The 16,347-nt window shown below is 52.7% G+C and overlaps 6 protein-coding genes across 6 annotated transcripts; 2 read left to right on the top strand and 4 right to left on the bottom strand.

Annotated features, from left to right (window-relative positions):
• Positions 1–16: 16 nt before the first annotated feature.
• Positions 17–2,593, top strand: N7462_008733 (pentatricopeptide repeat protein; the record flags this gene model as incomplete). Its single annotated transcript, XM_057080448.1, has 1 exon — positions 17–2,593. One exon carries the CDS (start codon positions 17–19, stop codon positions 2,591–2,593), a length of 2,577 nt encoding a protein of 858 aa, XP_056930776.1.
• Positions 2,594–2,918: 325 nt separating this feature from the next.
• Positions 2,919–3,927, bottom strand: N7462_008732 (Sec63 complex subunit SEC66; the record flags this gene model as incomplete). The annotated part of the gene is made up of 3 exons (XM_057080447.1): positions 2,919–3,299; positions 3,397–3,605; positions 3,828–3,927. The coding sequence occupies 3 exons, from the start codon at positions 3,925–3,927 to the stop codon at positions 2,919–2,921; spliced, it is 690 nt and encodes a 229-aa protein (XP_056930775.1).
• A 562-nt stretch (positions 3,928–4,489) lies between these two features.
• On the bottom strand, positions 4,490–9,405 carry N7462_008731 (chromatin segregase YTA7; the record flags this gene model as incomplete). Its single annotated transcript, XM_057080446.1, has 2 exons — positions 4,490–7,335; positions 7,395–9,405. The coding sequence occupies 2 exons, from the start codon at positions 9,403–9,405 to the stop codon at positions 4,490–4,492; spliced, it is 4,857 nt and encodes a 1,618-aa protein (XP_056930774.1).
• A 1,491-nt stretch (positions 9,406–10,896) lies between these two features.
• N7462_008730 (uncharacterized protein) lies at positions 10,897–11,456 on the top strand (the record flags this gene model as incomplete). Its single annotated transcript, XM_057080445.1, has 3 exons — positions 10,897–11,040; positions 11,148–11,274; positions 11,398–11,456. 3 exons carry the CDS (start codon positions 10,897–10,899, stop codon positions 11,454–11,456), a joined length of 330 nt encoding a protein of 109 aa, XP_056930773.1.
• Positions 11,457–11,779: 323 nt separating this feature from the next.
• Positions 11,780–14,208, bottom strand: N7462_008729 (putative C2H2 finger domain protein; the record flags this gene model as incomplete). Its single annotated transcript, XM_057080444.1, has 5 exons — positions 11,780–12,320; positions 12,421–13,008; positions 13,084–13,347; positions 13,449–14,116; positions 14,203–14,208. 5 exons carry the CDS (start codon positions 14,206–14,208, stop codon positions 11,780–11,782), a joined length of 2,067 nt encoding a protein of 688 aa, XP_056930772.1.
• Positions 14,209–16,081: 1,873 nt separating this feature from the next.
• N7462_008728 (Zinc finger C2H2) lies at positions 16,082–16,336 on the bottom strand (the record flags this gene model as incomplete). The annotated part of the gene is made up of 1 exon (XM_057080443.1): positions 16,082–16,336. The coding sequence occupies one exon, from the start codon at positions 16,334–16,336 to the stop codon at positions 16,082–16,084; it is 255 nt and encodes an 84-aa protein (XP_056930771.1).
• Positions 16,337–16,347: the final 11 nt, after the last annotated feature.

The raw sequence follows: 16,347 nt of genomic DNA, 5'->3' as shown, positions 1-16,347 counted from the left end.
CGATGAACAAGTCCATATGCTCCGCCAGGCGATTCGAGGAGGAACTCGATGGTGCCATGGGGCTCGCTGCCCATCGCTTCCCCGGTGCACATTTGGCGCTGTAGCTGCGCGTCGCCTCCATTTCGGCGGGCCAAACGATAAGGTCAACTACTACGAACAAGACAACCGCGCGAGCAAAGTACGACGAAGAGTCGACCCGGAAGCCGAGGACAATGAACAACGGGAAGAGGTGGAGATAGAGCTTTCAAAGCTGCAGGAAGAGCTGGAGGAACTTGAGAAAGGCCCTTTCGAGCCTGACAGTCCTTTCATTCAGAGTCTACCGGAGAACGATCGGAAGGTTGCCCTGGAGGCTCTACGGAAATATAAGGAGGATCAAGGCCCGTCAGCACCACAGCCTTCGCTAAAGGACGTTTTCGATGATGAGTTAGACGATATGCTTCAAGAGGAGTTTCAGAGCCTCGCAAAGGAACAAGAGGATTGGCAGGACAGCGCGAGAACGAGACGAAAGCTGGCCTCGCAGAAGGCTCGAAATGGAACACTTGCCGACCTTCAAGATCACCCATACTCTGCAAAGTTCAGAGGATTTGTACAGCAATTTTCAGAAAACCCAAAGGAGGAGCGGACAAGACAAGAGCTATGGAAATCCTACCGACGGTGCAAGCAGTCCGTTCCTGATTTTCTGGAAGACCTCACCCCAGAGACAATGAGCTTGATCTGGGAGTCACAAACAACAGCACAATTGACGAAGTCGACACGATCTGTCCACCTACAGAATCTTGTGAAAGACATGCAATCCGTTGGACAATCACTCTCTATCCCCCAAATCCTTTCCTACATCGAAGCGCTTCATAGCGGAGGGGCTACAAACCAGGCATTGGAGCAGTGGGAACACTATCAATCAGACCTGTCTCGAAAAAAAGAGGATCTGGAGGAATACTGGATGCTAGGTGTTCGGCTCTTTGCAGCCGAGGATAACCCTCAACGCGCTCAAGATATTGCATTGGCATTCCTTGCGAATGATCAATCTCGACAGCCTCGCGTCCTTATCCCAGTTATTACGGCGTGGGGAAGACTGCCCGGAAAAGAAGCCGAGGTAAAGGCGTGGTCTTTGTACCTGCAACTGAAAACATTTTTAGGCATAGATATGACAATGGAAGACTACGACCAGATCAGCATCGGTCTTCTAACAGCTGGCCGGCTGGACACTGCTGTTGCCATATTCAAGGACATGATGGTGACTGGACAAGATCCAGCCAACGACTCGACCGCTCTCTACAAATCAGCTCTCGGTCTTGCTGGAAATCTTCAAGCGTCCAGCATCAACGAACAAGCTGTGAACAAGGTATCTCTATCGGTACTCACAATGCTCCCGCGACGCTTCCAGAACCGGTTCTTTTATGCGAGCTGGATGAAGAAGCTCATTGGCATGGGCGATGTCGACTCGGCTGCGCTAGTCATCGAGTTAATGTACGAGCGAGGAGTCAAACCGGACACCAAGCACCTGAACGGAGTCATGGCTGGCTGGTTACGTGAAGGCAATGCGGCTGCACGAGACAAAGCAGAGCGACTTGGTTGGTCCATGATCCAACATCGCGTTGATGCCGCATGGAAGCGTTTCCAGCCCGCAGAACAGTCCCCTCAAATTCAGATCAAGCACCCACAAACGATCGAGTCAGGCCGTATACCCAAATTTTTACAGCGAGAAGTGCCACCAGCTAGCATCGAGACTTTCTCTATCCTTCTTCTTCATTACACTCGCCGAGGCGACGATGATATGGTCAAATACCTTATCAAGTGCCTTGGCGACGCACATCTCCAGCCGAATTCCTATTTCATGAACCATCTCCTCTACTCAGATCTACGAAAACAAGATATCCGCTCTCTTTGGACCAAGTTCGAGAAGATGTCTGCAAGTATTCGCCCCGACCTGGAAACCTTCGCATGTCTTTGGGACTGCGCCAAGCTGCAATATGACCGTGGTCGTACTGCCTTTGACGCTGGATTTCCATCAGCCCGCCAACTGTACGCACGTATGGCCCCATGGTATTCGCAGCTCTCACAGCACGCCCGTGCAAATACCCGTTCGCAATTCTCCAAGGAACTTTACGACCAGATTGTGCGTTGCTTCTGCTTGTCCAAGGACCTCGGCGGCACCCTTGTTGCATTGCAATCTATGCGAGATTTGTTTGGCTACGCCCCCGACGACGTCACCGCTCGCCTGATCGTGTTGCAGGTTGCCCGATTAGCTGGTGTGCCGGCCGATACGCCGAAACGCCGGCTTCGACGTCTGTCCTCTACGCCGCGCAGCAAGGAGAATATCGGTCAAGTCACTCGCCTTCTGGAAATGCTGAGTGACCGGAAATCGATGGCTCTTAAAGCCCAGGGGTTGAGCGTTGAGCAGCTTGATCCGCACGAGAAACAGCAATACCAACTTGAGGTCATGGCTAATCTATTGCGCATTGTGCTTGCTCGGACAGACAACCTGGACCCTGTGCAGGTAGAAGCTAAGCTAGCTCAGGCTGCTGCGGAAATGCATGTGCAGGGTATTGATCTGGGGTCTCCTTTGGGCGTGAATGACAGCCAACTGCTGTAGCATCCATAGCATCTTGTGTTTGGACAGGTATGACATGCATCATGGAATGGCGTTTAGTAGAGTTCTGTTCTTGTTTCTCTCAACCCGGCGGAGAGGCTGTATATTATAGGCGTTAAATAAGTTAGGCAGGTAATGCATACTGTTCTCCTCTTAGATTCTACGCATGCTCCATCCAAGGTAAACGGATAAAAATCGTAAAGTAGTAACAAGCATCAGATGCAAGAAATGACTCCCTCAAAACACCCCATTCTGAATGAGCCCCATGAATTGAAATGAAGAGAAACCCCCAAATGAAAGAGAACATAATTTTACAAGCTCATTTAATCTATTTCTTACCCTTGCCCTTCTTCTTCTTTCCCCCGCCACCACCGCCACCACCGGAAGACGGAGTATTAACCGCTTCAACAAGCACCGCATCATCATCACTCCCCTGTACCGAAGCAGACGTAGCCACCGCAGGGGTAGCCTCTGCGGCCTTCGCAGGCGTAGCAACAGGGGCCACCGCCGGAGCAGACGCAGGGCTTTCCTCATTGAGCTCCTTCATAAAACCTTCCTGAATGCTCGACTTCTTCTTGGCCCACCATTCACGCTCCTCGGTGAGTTTCTCCTGGTGTTCGTTGAGGCGACGGCGGTACATATCATTGTTCAACATCTCGTTGGCTGATTGGAAAATAGTTTGGCCCCAATTAGGCACGTAGGCATTTGCCTATGCACACAATACTTGTCAACACACACAGTTCTGACCAAGGACATTTGCAAGGGACGAGCAGCCCAACACAGGGCTGAGCAGAAGCTCTCCTTACCTCAGAAACAACATCCCGCACCTCATCCTCCATTTCCTTCTCCGCGCGCACGAACCGCTGCCACAGGTCATCGCCGACGCTTCCACGTTGGAGAAGTACAGACAAGGCCTGTTTCTGTGAGCGCAGGGCCATAACGCGGCGGATATCTTCGGTTGCGCGGCGGAGGAGTGCCGCCTTGAGGACAGACTCGGGGACGGATGTCTTTTTCTCTTTTGAGAAGATGATGGGTCAAGGTGAAGGAGAGAGAAGTAAATATCGCGTTGGAGATGAGCAGGGAACCATGCTTCTAGGGAAGCGGCCTTGTCTGGATTTCACGGTCATGCAGTTAGCCTTCGGTCAACAAATAGTGGGTATCACGGGAGCATTTGGAGGGATGGCGAAGAATAGGTGTGAAACGAAGTTGAGCACAGGTCAAGGACTAAAGCACATACGAGCCTTGCGCTTGCGGTAGAGCGAAGAGAATGTGGCCAAAGAGCCGAGTAGAACACCTAGGTAGGCTAGGGGGACGACGAGACCGAGCCAGTTCACCATTGTTGCGGGTGCGGGCGCTGTAAATGCGCGGTAGGGAGAGGCGATGGTGGGAGGAATCAAGTGTCGGAGAAGGAAAGGGCGGATGTAAATCTATCAAGCTCCGGTCATGGTCCAGGAATTGAGACCGACAATCGTGCTTTAAGAAGAGGTTGGAGGGCGGGAGGTGTGGTGCATCCAAGAGAGGCGCACAACAGGGCCACAAAGGCCAGGTGTTTAGTGGGTCAACGTCACATGCTCAAGTATAGCATCAGGGTCCACGACCAAACACTACTGATCTGCTGATTCTTGGGTAAACCACGGACTGGAATTAATCAGGAGTCAAAATACTACATGAGAATAGACGCACTCTTTTTAAACCGCTCAAATACTGCCACACTAATATTCAAACAGTTAAAAAATGAACTAAAAAAAGAACTATTAGGGGTACTAAACACCGTGTCCCCCAAAACGCGAATGACCTAGAACCACCATACAGGGATATGACCTCAACCATGAACGTATTGACACGAATGCAAGAAATTTGATGAAAAAAGAAAAAAAATGACCGTCCCAATCAACCATTTTACACACGGTAGCTGGGAATAGCCATCTGCTGCTTGGTATTTTGACTGATGGGTCCGATCTCCTGTATGGACAGCATATCCTCCAACACTGCATTGAACGTCTCGGTAATGCTCTCAGCGACGATTGTTCGGTTCCACTCGCTGCGCATCCGCCAAACACAGTCCATAAGGCAAGTGTTGATCTGCTCCAGTTGTTCAACAGAGCACCCACTAGTCTGCTGGGCTAGCTGGTTGTGGAGATGTTCGAGGTACTCCTTGTCAAGGACCAGCTCAGGGGATGGCTCATCATTCAGCAAGGCCTGTAGATTGGCTGAGGTGTGTATAGCAGATTTTTTGTCTGCGTCAAACAGAGGAGGCTGGGGTTTTGCCTGAGACTGGCTGCCATTCGGGGCAGTATCCTGGCGAGGAGAGGGCTGGCTGCTGCCACCTTGTTGAGTATCAGGCAGGTGCTCCTCCTGCTGTGAGATGCGGTCTGGATACTGAGTGAGATCAGGATAATCGTGACGTGACACATGTAGACTTTGGGTTTGGTCATGCTCCGATGACTTCTTGTCCGAAGTCGTCTGGGTGGTAGACGCCTCGTTGGTGTAGTCGGCTGGCTGGGATCCCGCTGCCATCGGCGTCATTGGGTTGGTTTGCGAGAAGCTCGACATCCCCGACTCCCGGCGCACCTGCTGAGATGGCGCGGTGTACGAGTATGGGGGTAATGGCTGCGCCGAGGGCCCAAACGAGCTAATCTGGGTATCTTTGCTTCCAGAGTTATCTTCCGAATTCGTCATCAGAACATCTCCATCTCCATCTCCATGACCGTGCGAACTATCGCCGTTGGTCTGTCCCTGAGGACCAGGTTCATTTAGATCCGAGCCACCACCGTTTGGATACGGTTCACCGTTGGTGAAACTGACATTCGGTTGGCGTGTAGGCGTAGTGGGGCGTTCATTATCATCAGACATGACCTCGTCCGGCCGAGCAGCACCAGATGACGTATCTGCTTCATCCCCGCGAGTTCCATTTGCAGTCTGAGATCTAGATTGCTCCTCCGCCTCCTGTTCAGCAAGCTTCTGCGCCTCTATCCTTTCTTGCTCGCGAGCCAGTTCCCGAAGATGAACATTCTCACACTCTGCCATTAAGGCCGGGTCGGATTGTTCAATGGTAGCGATATCCACATCAACATTAGATAGTAGTTCATTCGCGCGTAGAATGCGCTCTGGGTCACCGAGTTGGTGAGCATCCTTCGCGATACGCTTAATATCGGCCAAAAAGTCAGAAGCACGCTTGTAATAGCCATTCGACAGACGCTTCTCCATTGTGACAATTTCCATATTGTAAAAGAATTTGTTAGACACAACCTCGCGGAGACCAGGGACACCGTGTTTGTCGGTACACATCTCAAATGGTCGAAGGCTGGTCAGGGGATCAGGAGGAATGTCGCTGGTGACGATATTGGGATTTGATTCTTCCCACAAATACCGGATTTGGGCATCATCGATCACACCAGTGCGGAAACGCTTGTACTTCTTAATCTGGTCCATAATCGGCTGAATGCGAATTTTGAGAAGGTTGAGGGTATGGTGATCCTTCTTCTTCTGGGCTTTGCGCTCCTTTTTGGTCGGGGGTATTTGAGCTTGTGGGGCCGGGGGTGGCGCAACCTCCAATTCTTCAAGCTGACGCTTCTTGCGGTTTTCAGGATCGGGGAAGTCGGATGGAGGGGTTCGGACGTATTCAATAAGCTTGCCGAAGAATTCATACCGTTCATGGGAACCGGGGGCACTGAGATCATAGAGATTCTTCTTCGAGAATCCAAACAGATTCTTGAGCAGCCCAGCATCAATATCATCCCCTGTCGATTCAAGAACGCCGAGCAAAAGAACAGGGTCACAGGCAGGAATTGATCGCAAGAGACCCAGGAATGTAGAAATGACAGCAGGACCAACGGTTTCAATCCATGTCTGGATATTGGGGATGTAGATCACGCTTGGCTTGTGTCGCTTGACCTCTGAGAAGAGCTGGATAACTGTTGCTTCAGGAGATCGAGTGGAATCACTAAGCAGAGTGGGTAGATCAAACGCTTGGACATGTAGACCCTCGAAATGGTGCAAGAGAGCGGCGGCAAGGTACTGTTGACCCATACCCTGTGAGCCACGGAGGAGCAATCTTGGTCGGAAAACCCGAGATCGGTCAAATTCTTGCATCATCTGTTCTCGCTTGAAGCCGTTGCCATCTTCGGGCTCTTCATATTGAGCCTCTTCAAGAGCAGTCAATCTCTTTCTCTGAGGAAGAATTTCCGAGAGAGAAGTTTCGATTTCAAGTAGTGATTGGCGGAGAAGAGGTTCAACAATATGCGGCAACGCAGTTGCTCCCGATGAGGTGGATCGTTCCGATGAGGGAACCATCTTTTTGATTGCGAGCATGAAGTCCTTGGGGATCACATCGATATTTTTTGGGTCAATCACAAGCTTCTTGTCGGACTTGTAAATCTGAGGGTACCTCCTTTGCACTGCATTCAGGGCTGCCTCTGTACAGAGGGCCCGTAGATCAGCACCGCCGTAGCCTTTGGTGATCTTGGCAAGTTCATCTTTAATGTCACCGGGAAGAGGAGGCTCCCAGCCTTTGGTGTGAATATCAAGGATAGCACGTCGGCCCTCGATGTTGGGAAGAGGGAAATAGAACTCGCGGTCGAAACGGCCAGGACGGCGAAGAGCAGGATCAACTGAGTCGGGTCTGTTGGTAGCACCGATAACAATGACTTGACCTCGGCCATCCATACCATCCATCAACGCCAGGAGGGTTGAGACGATGGAAGCATGGATCTGTTCCTGCTTGCTTGATCGAACAGGGGCCAGACCTTTTTGAAAATTGTTAGTCGAAATAAGACACGACAGAAGAATAGGATATCTCGCTTACCATCAATCTCATCGAAGAAGATGATGCTGGGTTGGGTTTTCCGGGCTTCCTCGAACAGCAACCTAAGCTGTCTTTCGGCCTCTCCAACCCATTTGCTCAAGGCATCTGCACCTTTCCTCATATAGAACGTCACCTTGCGACCTTCGGAACTGACACTGTTTGCTAGGGCTCGAGCCAGAAGCGTCTTTCCGGTACCGGGCGGACCATGGAACAGGACACCACGGGGAGGGACGATGTGAAATCGTTGGAAAATTTCGGGGTACAGCAATGGAAGAGAAACCATCTCCTTCAATTGGTCGATATGTCCCTGAAGACCGCCAACGCTGTCAAAGTTGACATTCATATCCACACCAAGCGGGTCTGCATCCGCCAAAGCCTGTCGGTCCTTAATCTTGCCGAAGTTCGCCGGTGTTCCAGAGGTATTCTGATTGACATCCCCGGAATGGGTTTGCGGGACAAGGCCGCCGCCAGATAAAAGGCCAGCAGGCTTGGGCTGCTGGAGCATTTCATCGTCACTGCTGTCACTATCCACGCCGCCAGTGGCAGCAGGGGCGCCAGCGGGGCCAAGGATAGCCGACGGGCCACCACCACCAAAGGGACCGGCTGTCGGGAACAGGGTTCGCTGCCAGCTGCTGCCGCCTCCACCACGACCGCGGCGGGATGGAGACTCAGTAATCAGCTCATTTTCGGCATCATCAAAGGTCTGGAAGTATTCAGGTCGAATGAGGCGATAATCAACATCCTTGCGGTTGCGACGCGGTTTCTCGTAGACGGTCTCTACTTCGATCCGGCGTCTCGATCGGCCACCTTTGAGGTCTTGCAGCTCTTCGCGAAGTTCATCTGCGACTTCGGACTGGCCTCGGGATTGGGTTGGGCGCTTGCGCAGGCCGGGGCGACGACCGACAGTACTGCTATCTTCCTCCTCGTCACGAATCTGGCTGGCTTTGCGGGGTGAACGGCCTGACTTCCCAGAGACGGATTCATCATCATCATTCGACTCTTCCTCTTCAGGCTCGAAGTCGCTCTCATCATCCTGGCCCTTACGCTGAGATGAAGGCTTCTTGCGGCTGGATCGGCGAGGTTGAGCTGCATCAGACACCTCGGGTTCGACTTCGCCTTCGGCATCGGCCCCTTCATCCTCGTCGTCCTGGTCAGCATTGCGAGAGGGCCGGCTTCGGCGTCGAGTGGTTGGGACTTCGTCGTCATCCTCGTCTTCGTCGTCATTATCGTTCTTCACGTCCCCGTTCTCGGATTCCGGAACGACCCCTTCGGTGATCATCTCGACATCTTGGGTATCTTCCGCCAAAATTGCAGTATCCCCTTCGGGACCACTCTGGGGTGCATCGCTCTCCAAAATCTCTAACGAAGCCTGCATCTCGGTCGATGTTTCAACAGTCTCTTCGTGAATAACGGGCTGTTTCGATGCCCGGCTACCCCGTCTTCGTGACAACCCCGTCTCAGGGCTCATTGTGCCTCGCTCAACGGTTTCCATATGGTGTCCCGAGTTCGTCAGCGCGTACATTTCTTCCGACGCGCCTCTGGTACGGCGCGTAATGCGTCGAGTCATGAGTTGAGGCTGGGAGAGAATCTCGGGGCGCAGCTTCAGTGTCACCATCGTACTCTTCCGCGGCAAAGGCGAACCAACCTCAGGTTCGTCATCTTCGTCATCTCCAAATGACTCGTCATCGGATGGCTCCTCGTACGTCGTCTGGGCTTGTGTGGTCCGTCGACGGGCCGTTCCTCGTGCATTGCGTTCGACGTCGGGATCATCCGAATCCTCCTCCGATTCCATGACAGAAAGATCATCATCACTCAAGCTCGCATCATCCGAGACAATGTCATCGGAGCCGCGGCGTCGTCGTTTAGCGGGTCGGGACCTCTTCTTCGAGTTCGACTTGGATTTGCGGCTAGTGCGCTGCGTCGCGCGCCCCGATTCCTCACTCCAATCCTCATCATTTGAATCGGATTTGTTAGCGAGCTCTTCGAGGCTGCGCTTGGGATTGCGCGGCATGATGAGGTCGAAGCCACCCGCCGGGGGGGGGATGACTGAACAAGGCAATGTTAGCGATCAGACATAAGGGGGCATCGACGATCAAAGGATGCGGCAGTGGAAGTATCTCATCTCGGTTCTAACAGGAACAAGAGAAAAAAAGATCAAAGCGAACGATCGAAAGACGCGGAAGCAAGGACGCAACAGGAGAGCTTACCAACGATCAAGTTGAGTCCTCGACCAGCGATGACGTTGGAAGCTTGGAATTTCAATCGCAGGCTCTGGTGGCAAGGCAGAAAAGGGCTACCAGAGACGGTCCCCGCGACAATTGCTGATCGACAGGCAGGTTGTCGGCGACGGGAACGATGGTGGAGCGCAGTCGGGGCGAGTCGAGAGTGTGCCTCTCACAAACTCGGCACAGACGCGTGAGAAAATCAGAATAGGGGAGAGGTAGTCAACGAGAGATGGATCCGGCACAGCATGAGTAGAAGAGAGGGTGAAGTTGAGCGAGAGACTCAAGGCTCATCAAATAAGTCTGTCGGATAACACGAGTAGCCCTGGTCGGAAGGGACCTCGCGCTGCGCTGCCTGAGAGCGTTCAGGCACCAGCCACAGGGGATGTGTGGCGGTGAGGCGCATAATGCTGAGTCACCATGCACGTGCCTTCCTCCCATCCGCGAAGTGAATGCCTTCAGTTCGCCCTGGCTGCCTGAACCCTTCCACCCCCCAATAATACAAGTTGGAGATGTATTTTTGGGCAGTCAATTTACCTCTTCAGGCCCTTTGAAGTTGATTTAGGTCCCAACTCGGTGTATTTGGGACCTGGACGGGGAGGGATCCTGGGACGGTCATGGTGGTGAAAGGAGGTGTCAGAAGACGGTCAGGAATATGGAGAAGCACTGCCGGGAAGCGTTCTTACATTTGGGTTGTGGCTCCCCTTCTTTGGCTGCCCGCCAGAATTCAACCGGACCTGATATCATGTGACTGCTGAGTCAGCCACATCCTGGGGTTGTCTCGAAACACAGGTTAAGCATCACGTTGTGTTCAATGAGCAGTTGTCTTTCGAGGAAGTCAATTGTCTGACAGGTAGCTGGTAGGGGCGACTAGATTGATTTTGATGATACTTCGTCGGAATCTCCGTTCACTATTGCTTAACGATTCATTGGAAGTATCCCCAACACAGCAATAGAACACTGAACACATCGCAGATCCTGTCCCAATGAAATTATTATGCCATAAGTGACGCCAACGCGAAATAACCAGCACTTCCTGAAGAAGACCCTATTACAGATGCATATTCACCTTGCATCTCTGCCATCTAATCATTTGCAGTAGAACAATCCAAACCAAAGCTCGCGCCGACCATATCCACGCCAAGCATCGGCTATACCCAAACCAGTTCCCAGGCTAAACCCCATTCGGGTGCCCCAGACCGCGCTCGACCCGCGAAGCCACCAGGAAAATCCCCCCAAACCCAGGAATATACAACATTCCCTTACAGAAGACCTCCAAGATGCTCTTCCAACATACAGCCAGGTTCCTTGGGCGTCCGGCCCATCTCTCAGGCCATCTGACTGCTGCCGTGAGCCGACGGAGCTGGGCCTCCACGCCGGCGCGATTCAACGCCGCGCAGAACCCGAGTGCCTACCGGGAAGGGGTGCGTAGCATTCTCATTTCTTTGCATGAATATGAGCCTCGGTTTCTCTGCGCTAGAACAGGGTGCTGCCTAATTGGAGATAAACCCGCTAATGCGTCATTCTCTAGATGTCAAGATACAATTTCTTTGCCCGTCCCTTCGGGAAGGTCTTTCTAGGAGCCGTGCTGACGTACCAGATCATCTACTGGACTTGGCTGAAGCTCGAGATGGATGAGTCCAAGCTAGAAAAGAATGGTACCGACTTCCCCTCTCCTTCAAATCTTCTCCTGGGTGTCGCACTTTTATATATATATATATATATATATATTCTATTTCTAACCCAACCTGGAGTACTTGGTGCTGACTGAGTCTATTTAGAGGAAATCACCAGCCTGGAGAAGCAGGCCCGAGAATTGGCCGCTGCCCAGCAGAAATAAGCGGCGCAAGAGGAGAATATCTTCCTTTTTTTGCTATACGAAACACATTGTATCATATATTACCATTAAGCACGGGGTTTAATTTGATTACTTGCTGAATTCTGATCGTGGCTTCCGAGCTGTCCTCTCTTTCCTGCAGACTGGGATTGAAGGCCCATTAAACCGACTAATATACCTCTATTCTCTCTCTCTCTCTCTCATCTACCAGAGCACAGACTTCGATAGACAGGCAACACATTGTACAGAATCTTCATTATTACTACCGTAACAAGGATTGAGTATCTCCCGGCCCAACGAAAAAAAAAAAAAAAAAAAAGAAGTGGCTACTCGGAGAATTTCCGCTTCTTATTATTCTTATCTGGAGTCTGTGACAATCCGTCGCCCGCATCACTCCTGGACAGCGCACCGGGGCCTTCCCGTGCCACCCGATCCAAGGTCACCTCAGACGGGAACGCCCACTCGCGGCCGCGCTGCCCCTTCTTGAAATGCTCAACGTCGATATGGTTGAAGCGCTCGTCGAGGGCGGCGGAGCCGTGATTGCGCAGCGGCACATTGCGCGTGCAGAAGCCGCACCAGAAATGGGGCCGGTCCGCGAGGTCCAGGCGACTGGGGGGGAGGGCAGCCTTGGAGCGGGATTTGGAGAGGCGGTGGTGCTGGGAGAGGTGCTGGGAGAAAGTATCTTCGCGGTAGAAAATGCGCTCGCAGGGGGTGTCTTTCTGCGAATCCTGGAAGGGGCAGAGCCAGCTCTGAATGTGCAGGTGCTGGGAGCTCTCGTGACGTTTCCAGTCAGCCTTGCTGCCGAACGACTTGGCACAATGCGGAAATGTGCAGCCGTAGGGACGTTCGTGGCGTTTCTGGTGTTTCCTGCACAGAGAAGAGAAGAAGGATTAGCTTGGGAGGGGGAAATGGGTCTGCGGTACAGGGGTGTGCGGAGACGAGTGAGGGTAGAAGGGCGCCAACTTACTTCATCTCGCAACGAAGCCGCGTGCGTTTCGAGCAGATGTCACATTGGAACCAATCCTGCTTGTCATCACTCAACTCTGGAGCCGCCGGGGTTTCATCGGACAGACGCTCCAAGGCGGCGGAGAGAATCCTTTGCAACATCTGGCGTTGTGGCTGAGAGAGCCGGGAGTTCTCTAGCTCCAGGTCAATTCCCTCATCGCTCTGTTGGCTCGATCTTCGAGCGTGGTTGTTGACCATTCTGGTCATGGCATTAACCAAGTTCTCTGCAGCGTCTGTAACAAATGTTTCGGACTTGGCTGATCCCTGCTCGATTGCAGGCTCAGGACCAGTATTAGAGAGTGCTGATAGTGACCTGAGGGTGGGGATTTCCGAGTGTGTGTTATGTTGAATTGATGTGGGCGTTGAAGCCTTGGGGGAGGGCATCTCGACAGGGTCCTGGGGATGAAGTACGGAATCCACCGAATCTAGGTCCATCTCATGAATAGACACCAGATCCTGCTGTGTATCCACCAGCGACTCATCCAGTGAAACGCTGTCATCGACTTTTTGGCCGGTTTGGCCGATGACCCTCTCATACCAGTCCATAGACCTAAAATTCCCCCAACCTCAGCGTCAGCACGGAACAACGCGAGAAGATGTGGGCGAGGTTGCTAGGATCTCTCACTTCTTCAATAATGCATCTGCATCCTCTTCATGATGCATCCGGCTCAGATGCTGCTTGAAGTTATCCAGACGGGGCCATTTCTTGTCCGGGCGAGGGCAGTTCATGCCAAAGCAGAGGTACATCATTTTTGGGCCGCGCTCTGGTTCCTTATTGTGAACACATTTCTTGTGACGAGCAAGATCGTTGATCGTGCCAAACCCTTCCTTGCGAGGGCAGTTGGGTTCGTTACACTTGAACAACTTCCTATGACGAGCCTCATGTTTTCTAGACGGCCCATATCAGCATCCGCACATAGACCAGAAAACTGTTATCCCCAAACGCTATGCCGAAAGTTTAGGGGAGATGGCGTCTATATCTATACATACCTCTTATCTGATGGACACTTCCCGACCCACGTACAGGCGGGGTGGTCACATCGGACCGACTCCAGCGGCGACTCCGCAAAATCTCTGGCGAACATCGATGGCCCCAGTTGGGCCTGGTCGAACATGGCAAGCGACTCGCCGAGGCTATGCTCTTTGGAGGCGATTTGCGGGCTCGACGAGTCGACGTAGGACGCGATGACGGAATGCGCGCCACAGCTGGCACTTCCGTATCCTGAATCGGCGGAATGCAGGCTGCCCATATACTGGCTGCCGCTCTCGGATGGAGTCCGATAATGCGGCTTTGAATAACCAAACTCCCGATCGCCGACCGACGGGCCGGGGATATGGGGACCGGCCGTCGAGGTGGGAACACCGGTGACCTGCAGCGGGTTCCAGGCATCCTGTTCGCCTGCGAGACGGGACGGGTAGTAGTTTGGATAAAAATCCTGCTGGTCGGTGGTGGAACGCCACGGTCCCAGGATGGTAGAGTGGCCCTGGGCTGGGTCAAACGACGTCAGGTCGAGGTCGAAGAGTGGGTTAGGGCCGGCATCCCCCAGGGTCAAACTGCCGGATCTGAAGTCTGACGGGTCTGGGAGATGAGAGCCATCGTGTCTGACCATGATGCCCTGAAGCAAGTTGGTTGTGTCATTCCAGGCAAGCTGAGGGTCCTGGATAGGGAAGAGGGGGTTTGGTTAGAGTAAGCCGGGGGCGGAAGAGAGGAGGGGGGAGAGAGCCGCGAGCCACGAGCACGAACCTCCATAGTGTGGCTGACCCTGAAGAGGGGCAGAGCGTCCAGACCAGCTGCAGCGTCAGCTGGAGGGTGGAGGGAGGGCCAGTGGATCAACGGGAAGCTGAGATGTGGCGGGGTTGAGAGGAGAAAAAGAGGAGTTGGGGGAGGAAGTATATCGTATATCAGACGATTCCCGGGCCCCGGAGAAGTATATAGTTGTGGCCGAGTTGACCACCACCCACAATCAGCTAGCAGGTCCCAATCACTGAATCACAAAATGCCTAACGGATCGAATGAAAAATGTGTCCCAGAGCAAAAAAAATCAATGCCCCTCCACAGCAAGACTACTGTGCGTGTCGGGTAGCGAGCAGGGTTAAATGCAGTCCAGCCGCAGCCCCTAAGCATCGCCAACACGCGCCCCAAAACACACGCACTCGGCACACCTCCACTTCTCGCCCCGAGCCGATTCACCCACGCGGGCAAGGGCGGAAAATGTCGTGCAAGCCTGGAATGCGCATGTCATCCCTTGATTGCACAGCCCCGCTGCGCTTCACCCGGGCGATGATCCTCTGCACGTTGGAGAACAGGGAGAACAGGGAGAGCGATCGAGCGATCGAGCAGTCGAGCAGCCAAACCGCCGAGCAATTTCGATATAGGTCTATAGTTTTGGGGGTGTATAGTTCCTCCTTGACAGAGAAGATCACTAAGGCACTAGGTACATAAGACTAGTTTGCCTGCTCACCAGCTTACCAGCTAGTCCATCCCAGTTGAACTAACTACGACGAACGTACAGGAGTAGCATCCTCTCGCGCCCCCACCACGAGACCTGCGCGAAACAGGAAAACCGGTTCCAGATCGAGGAAGCAGCGAGATCGGCGTGATAGCCATGCCGTTGGGCGTTGGGCAAGGGATAGCAGCACCGACTTGACACATTTCGCTGGAGAAGAGACGGGGATAAGCTGAAACCTGACATTTTGACATCCACGCGTTGCTAGGAAGCTTTCTGGGGGTCTCCAGGCTCTCAGGGAAGATCGCCAGCCCCTTCGAACCACTACCCCCTCTCGCATCCCGGACCAATGATGCACCAGGAAACCCGCTAGGCCCACGGCCACACGAGCCGGACGACGTTCCAATGCACGGGAAATAGGGAAGGAAAAGAAAAAAAAAACATAAAATATGATCTCTCATATGCACTGCAGCATAAGAGGACGCCACCCGTCGAGACAGGTATGCCCATAGGAAAAAAAAATATGTACTTTAGGAAGAATCAGAGACTATGTACGGATCATCATCATTCATTCCACACATGCAGATAACCTTCGTCTCGTGCAAGGTCCTCCATTACGAGTCACCCGAGGACAATTGCCGGGAGACTAGTAGAAGAGGACAGAGAGCCAGAATAAAAAAAATAAAGAGACTATGTAACTAGAGAATAGATAGTCGACTGATCGGGGAAACCCAAAAAAAGAAACGAACAAGGGGGAAGGTCTAAGGACAAGAGCAAAACAAAAACAAGAAATGGTGTGCAGAAACTCTCAACCCAAAACCAGAACCCAAAATTGCAAACCAAAAAAACTCTCGCATCCCTTTCTCATGCACGGCGTGACGTCGAATCGTGGCCATCCGCCGGCAGGAACGGGTAAATCGGACAAAAAAGGGGGTATCCACGTATACACGCGCCCGGAAATGCAGTGGGAAATGGGGGACTTGACAAGAACAGGGGAGGAAACAAAAAAAAAAGAAAGAAAAGAAAAGAAAGGAGAAAGAAATTCCGGGAGGAAGAGGAGAATGGAGGAGAGAGGAGAGAGGAGAGAAACGGGAAAAAAAAGAGAGAAAGGAAAAGAAAAACAGAATCCACATCAACATTTACATCATGAGGAGTATCGTCTGCGCATCGCGGGCCTCACATCTGGGAGGACGAATACGTTGAACTATACGGGCCAGACGGATAAGAACTATTGTTAGGAGCCACCGGCTGGTATGCCGAGAAGCTCGCGTTGTAGGGGGGCGGGTACGTCAGGGAGTTCTGTGGCAGGGGGTGGGCCTGCATAGGGACCGTCGCTTGGCCGTAGGGCCCGAGATTGTACGTGGAGTACTGATCGCCCACCAAGGATTCTGTCATGGATTCGGGCTCCATGGAGAGCTCGGCGCCGGTCATCGTAGTGAAGT

Source organism: Penicillium macrosclerotiorum (assembly GCF_028827735.1).
Source record: "Penicillium macrosclerotiorum strain IBT 26536 chromosome Unknown utg000008l_segment0_segment0, whole genome shotgun sequence".
Lineage (NCBI taxonomy): Eukaryota > Fungi > Ascomycota > Eurotiomycetes > Eurotiales > Aspergillaceae > Penicillium > Penicillium macrosclerotiorum.
The sequence above is the reverse complement of the archived record's forward strand: the minus strand, read 5'-3'. Positions and strand labels throughout refer to the sequence as shown.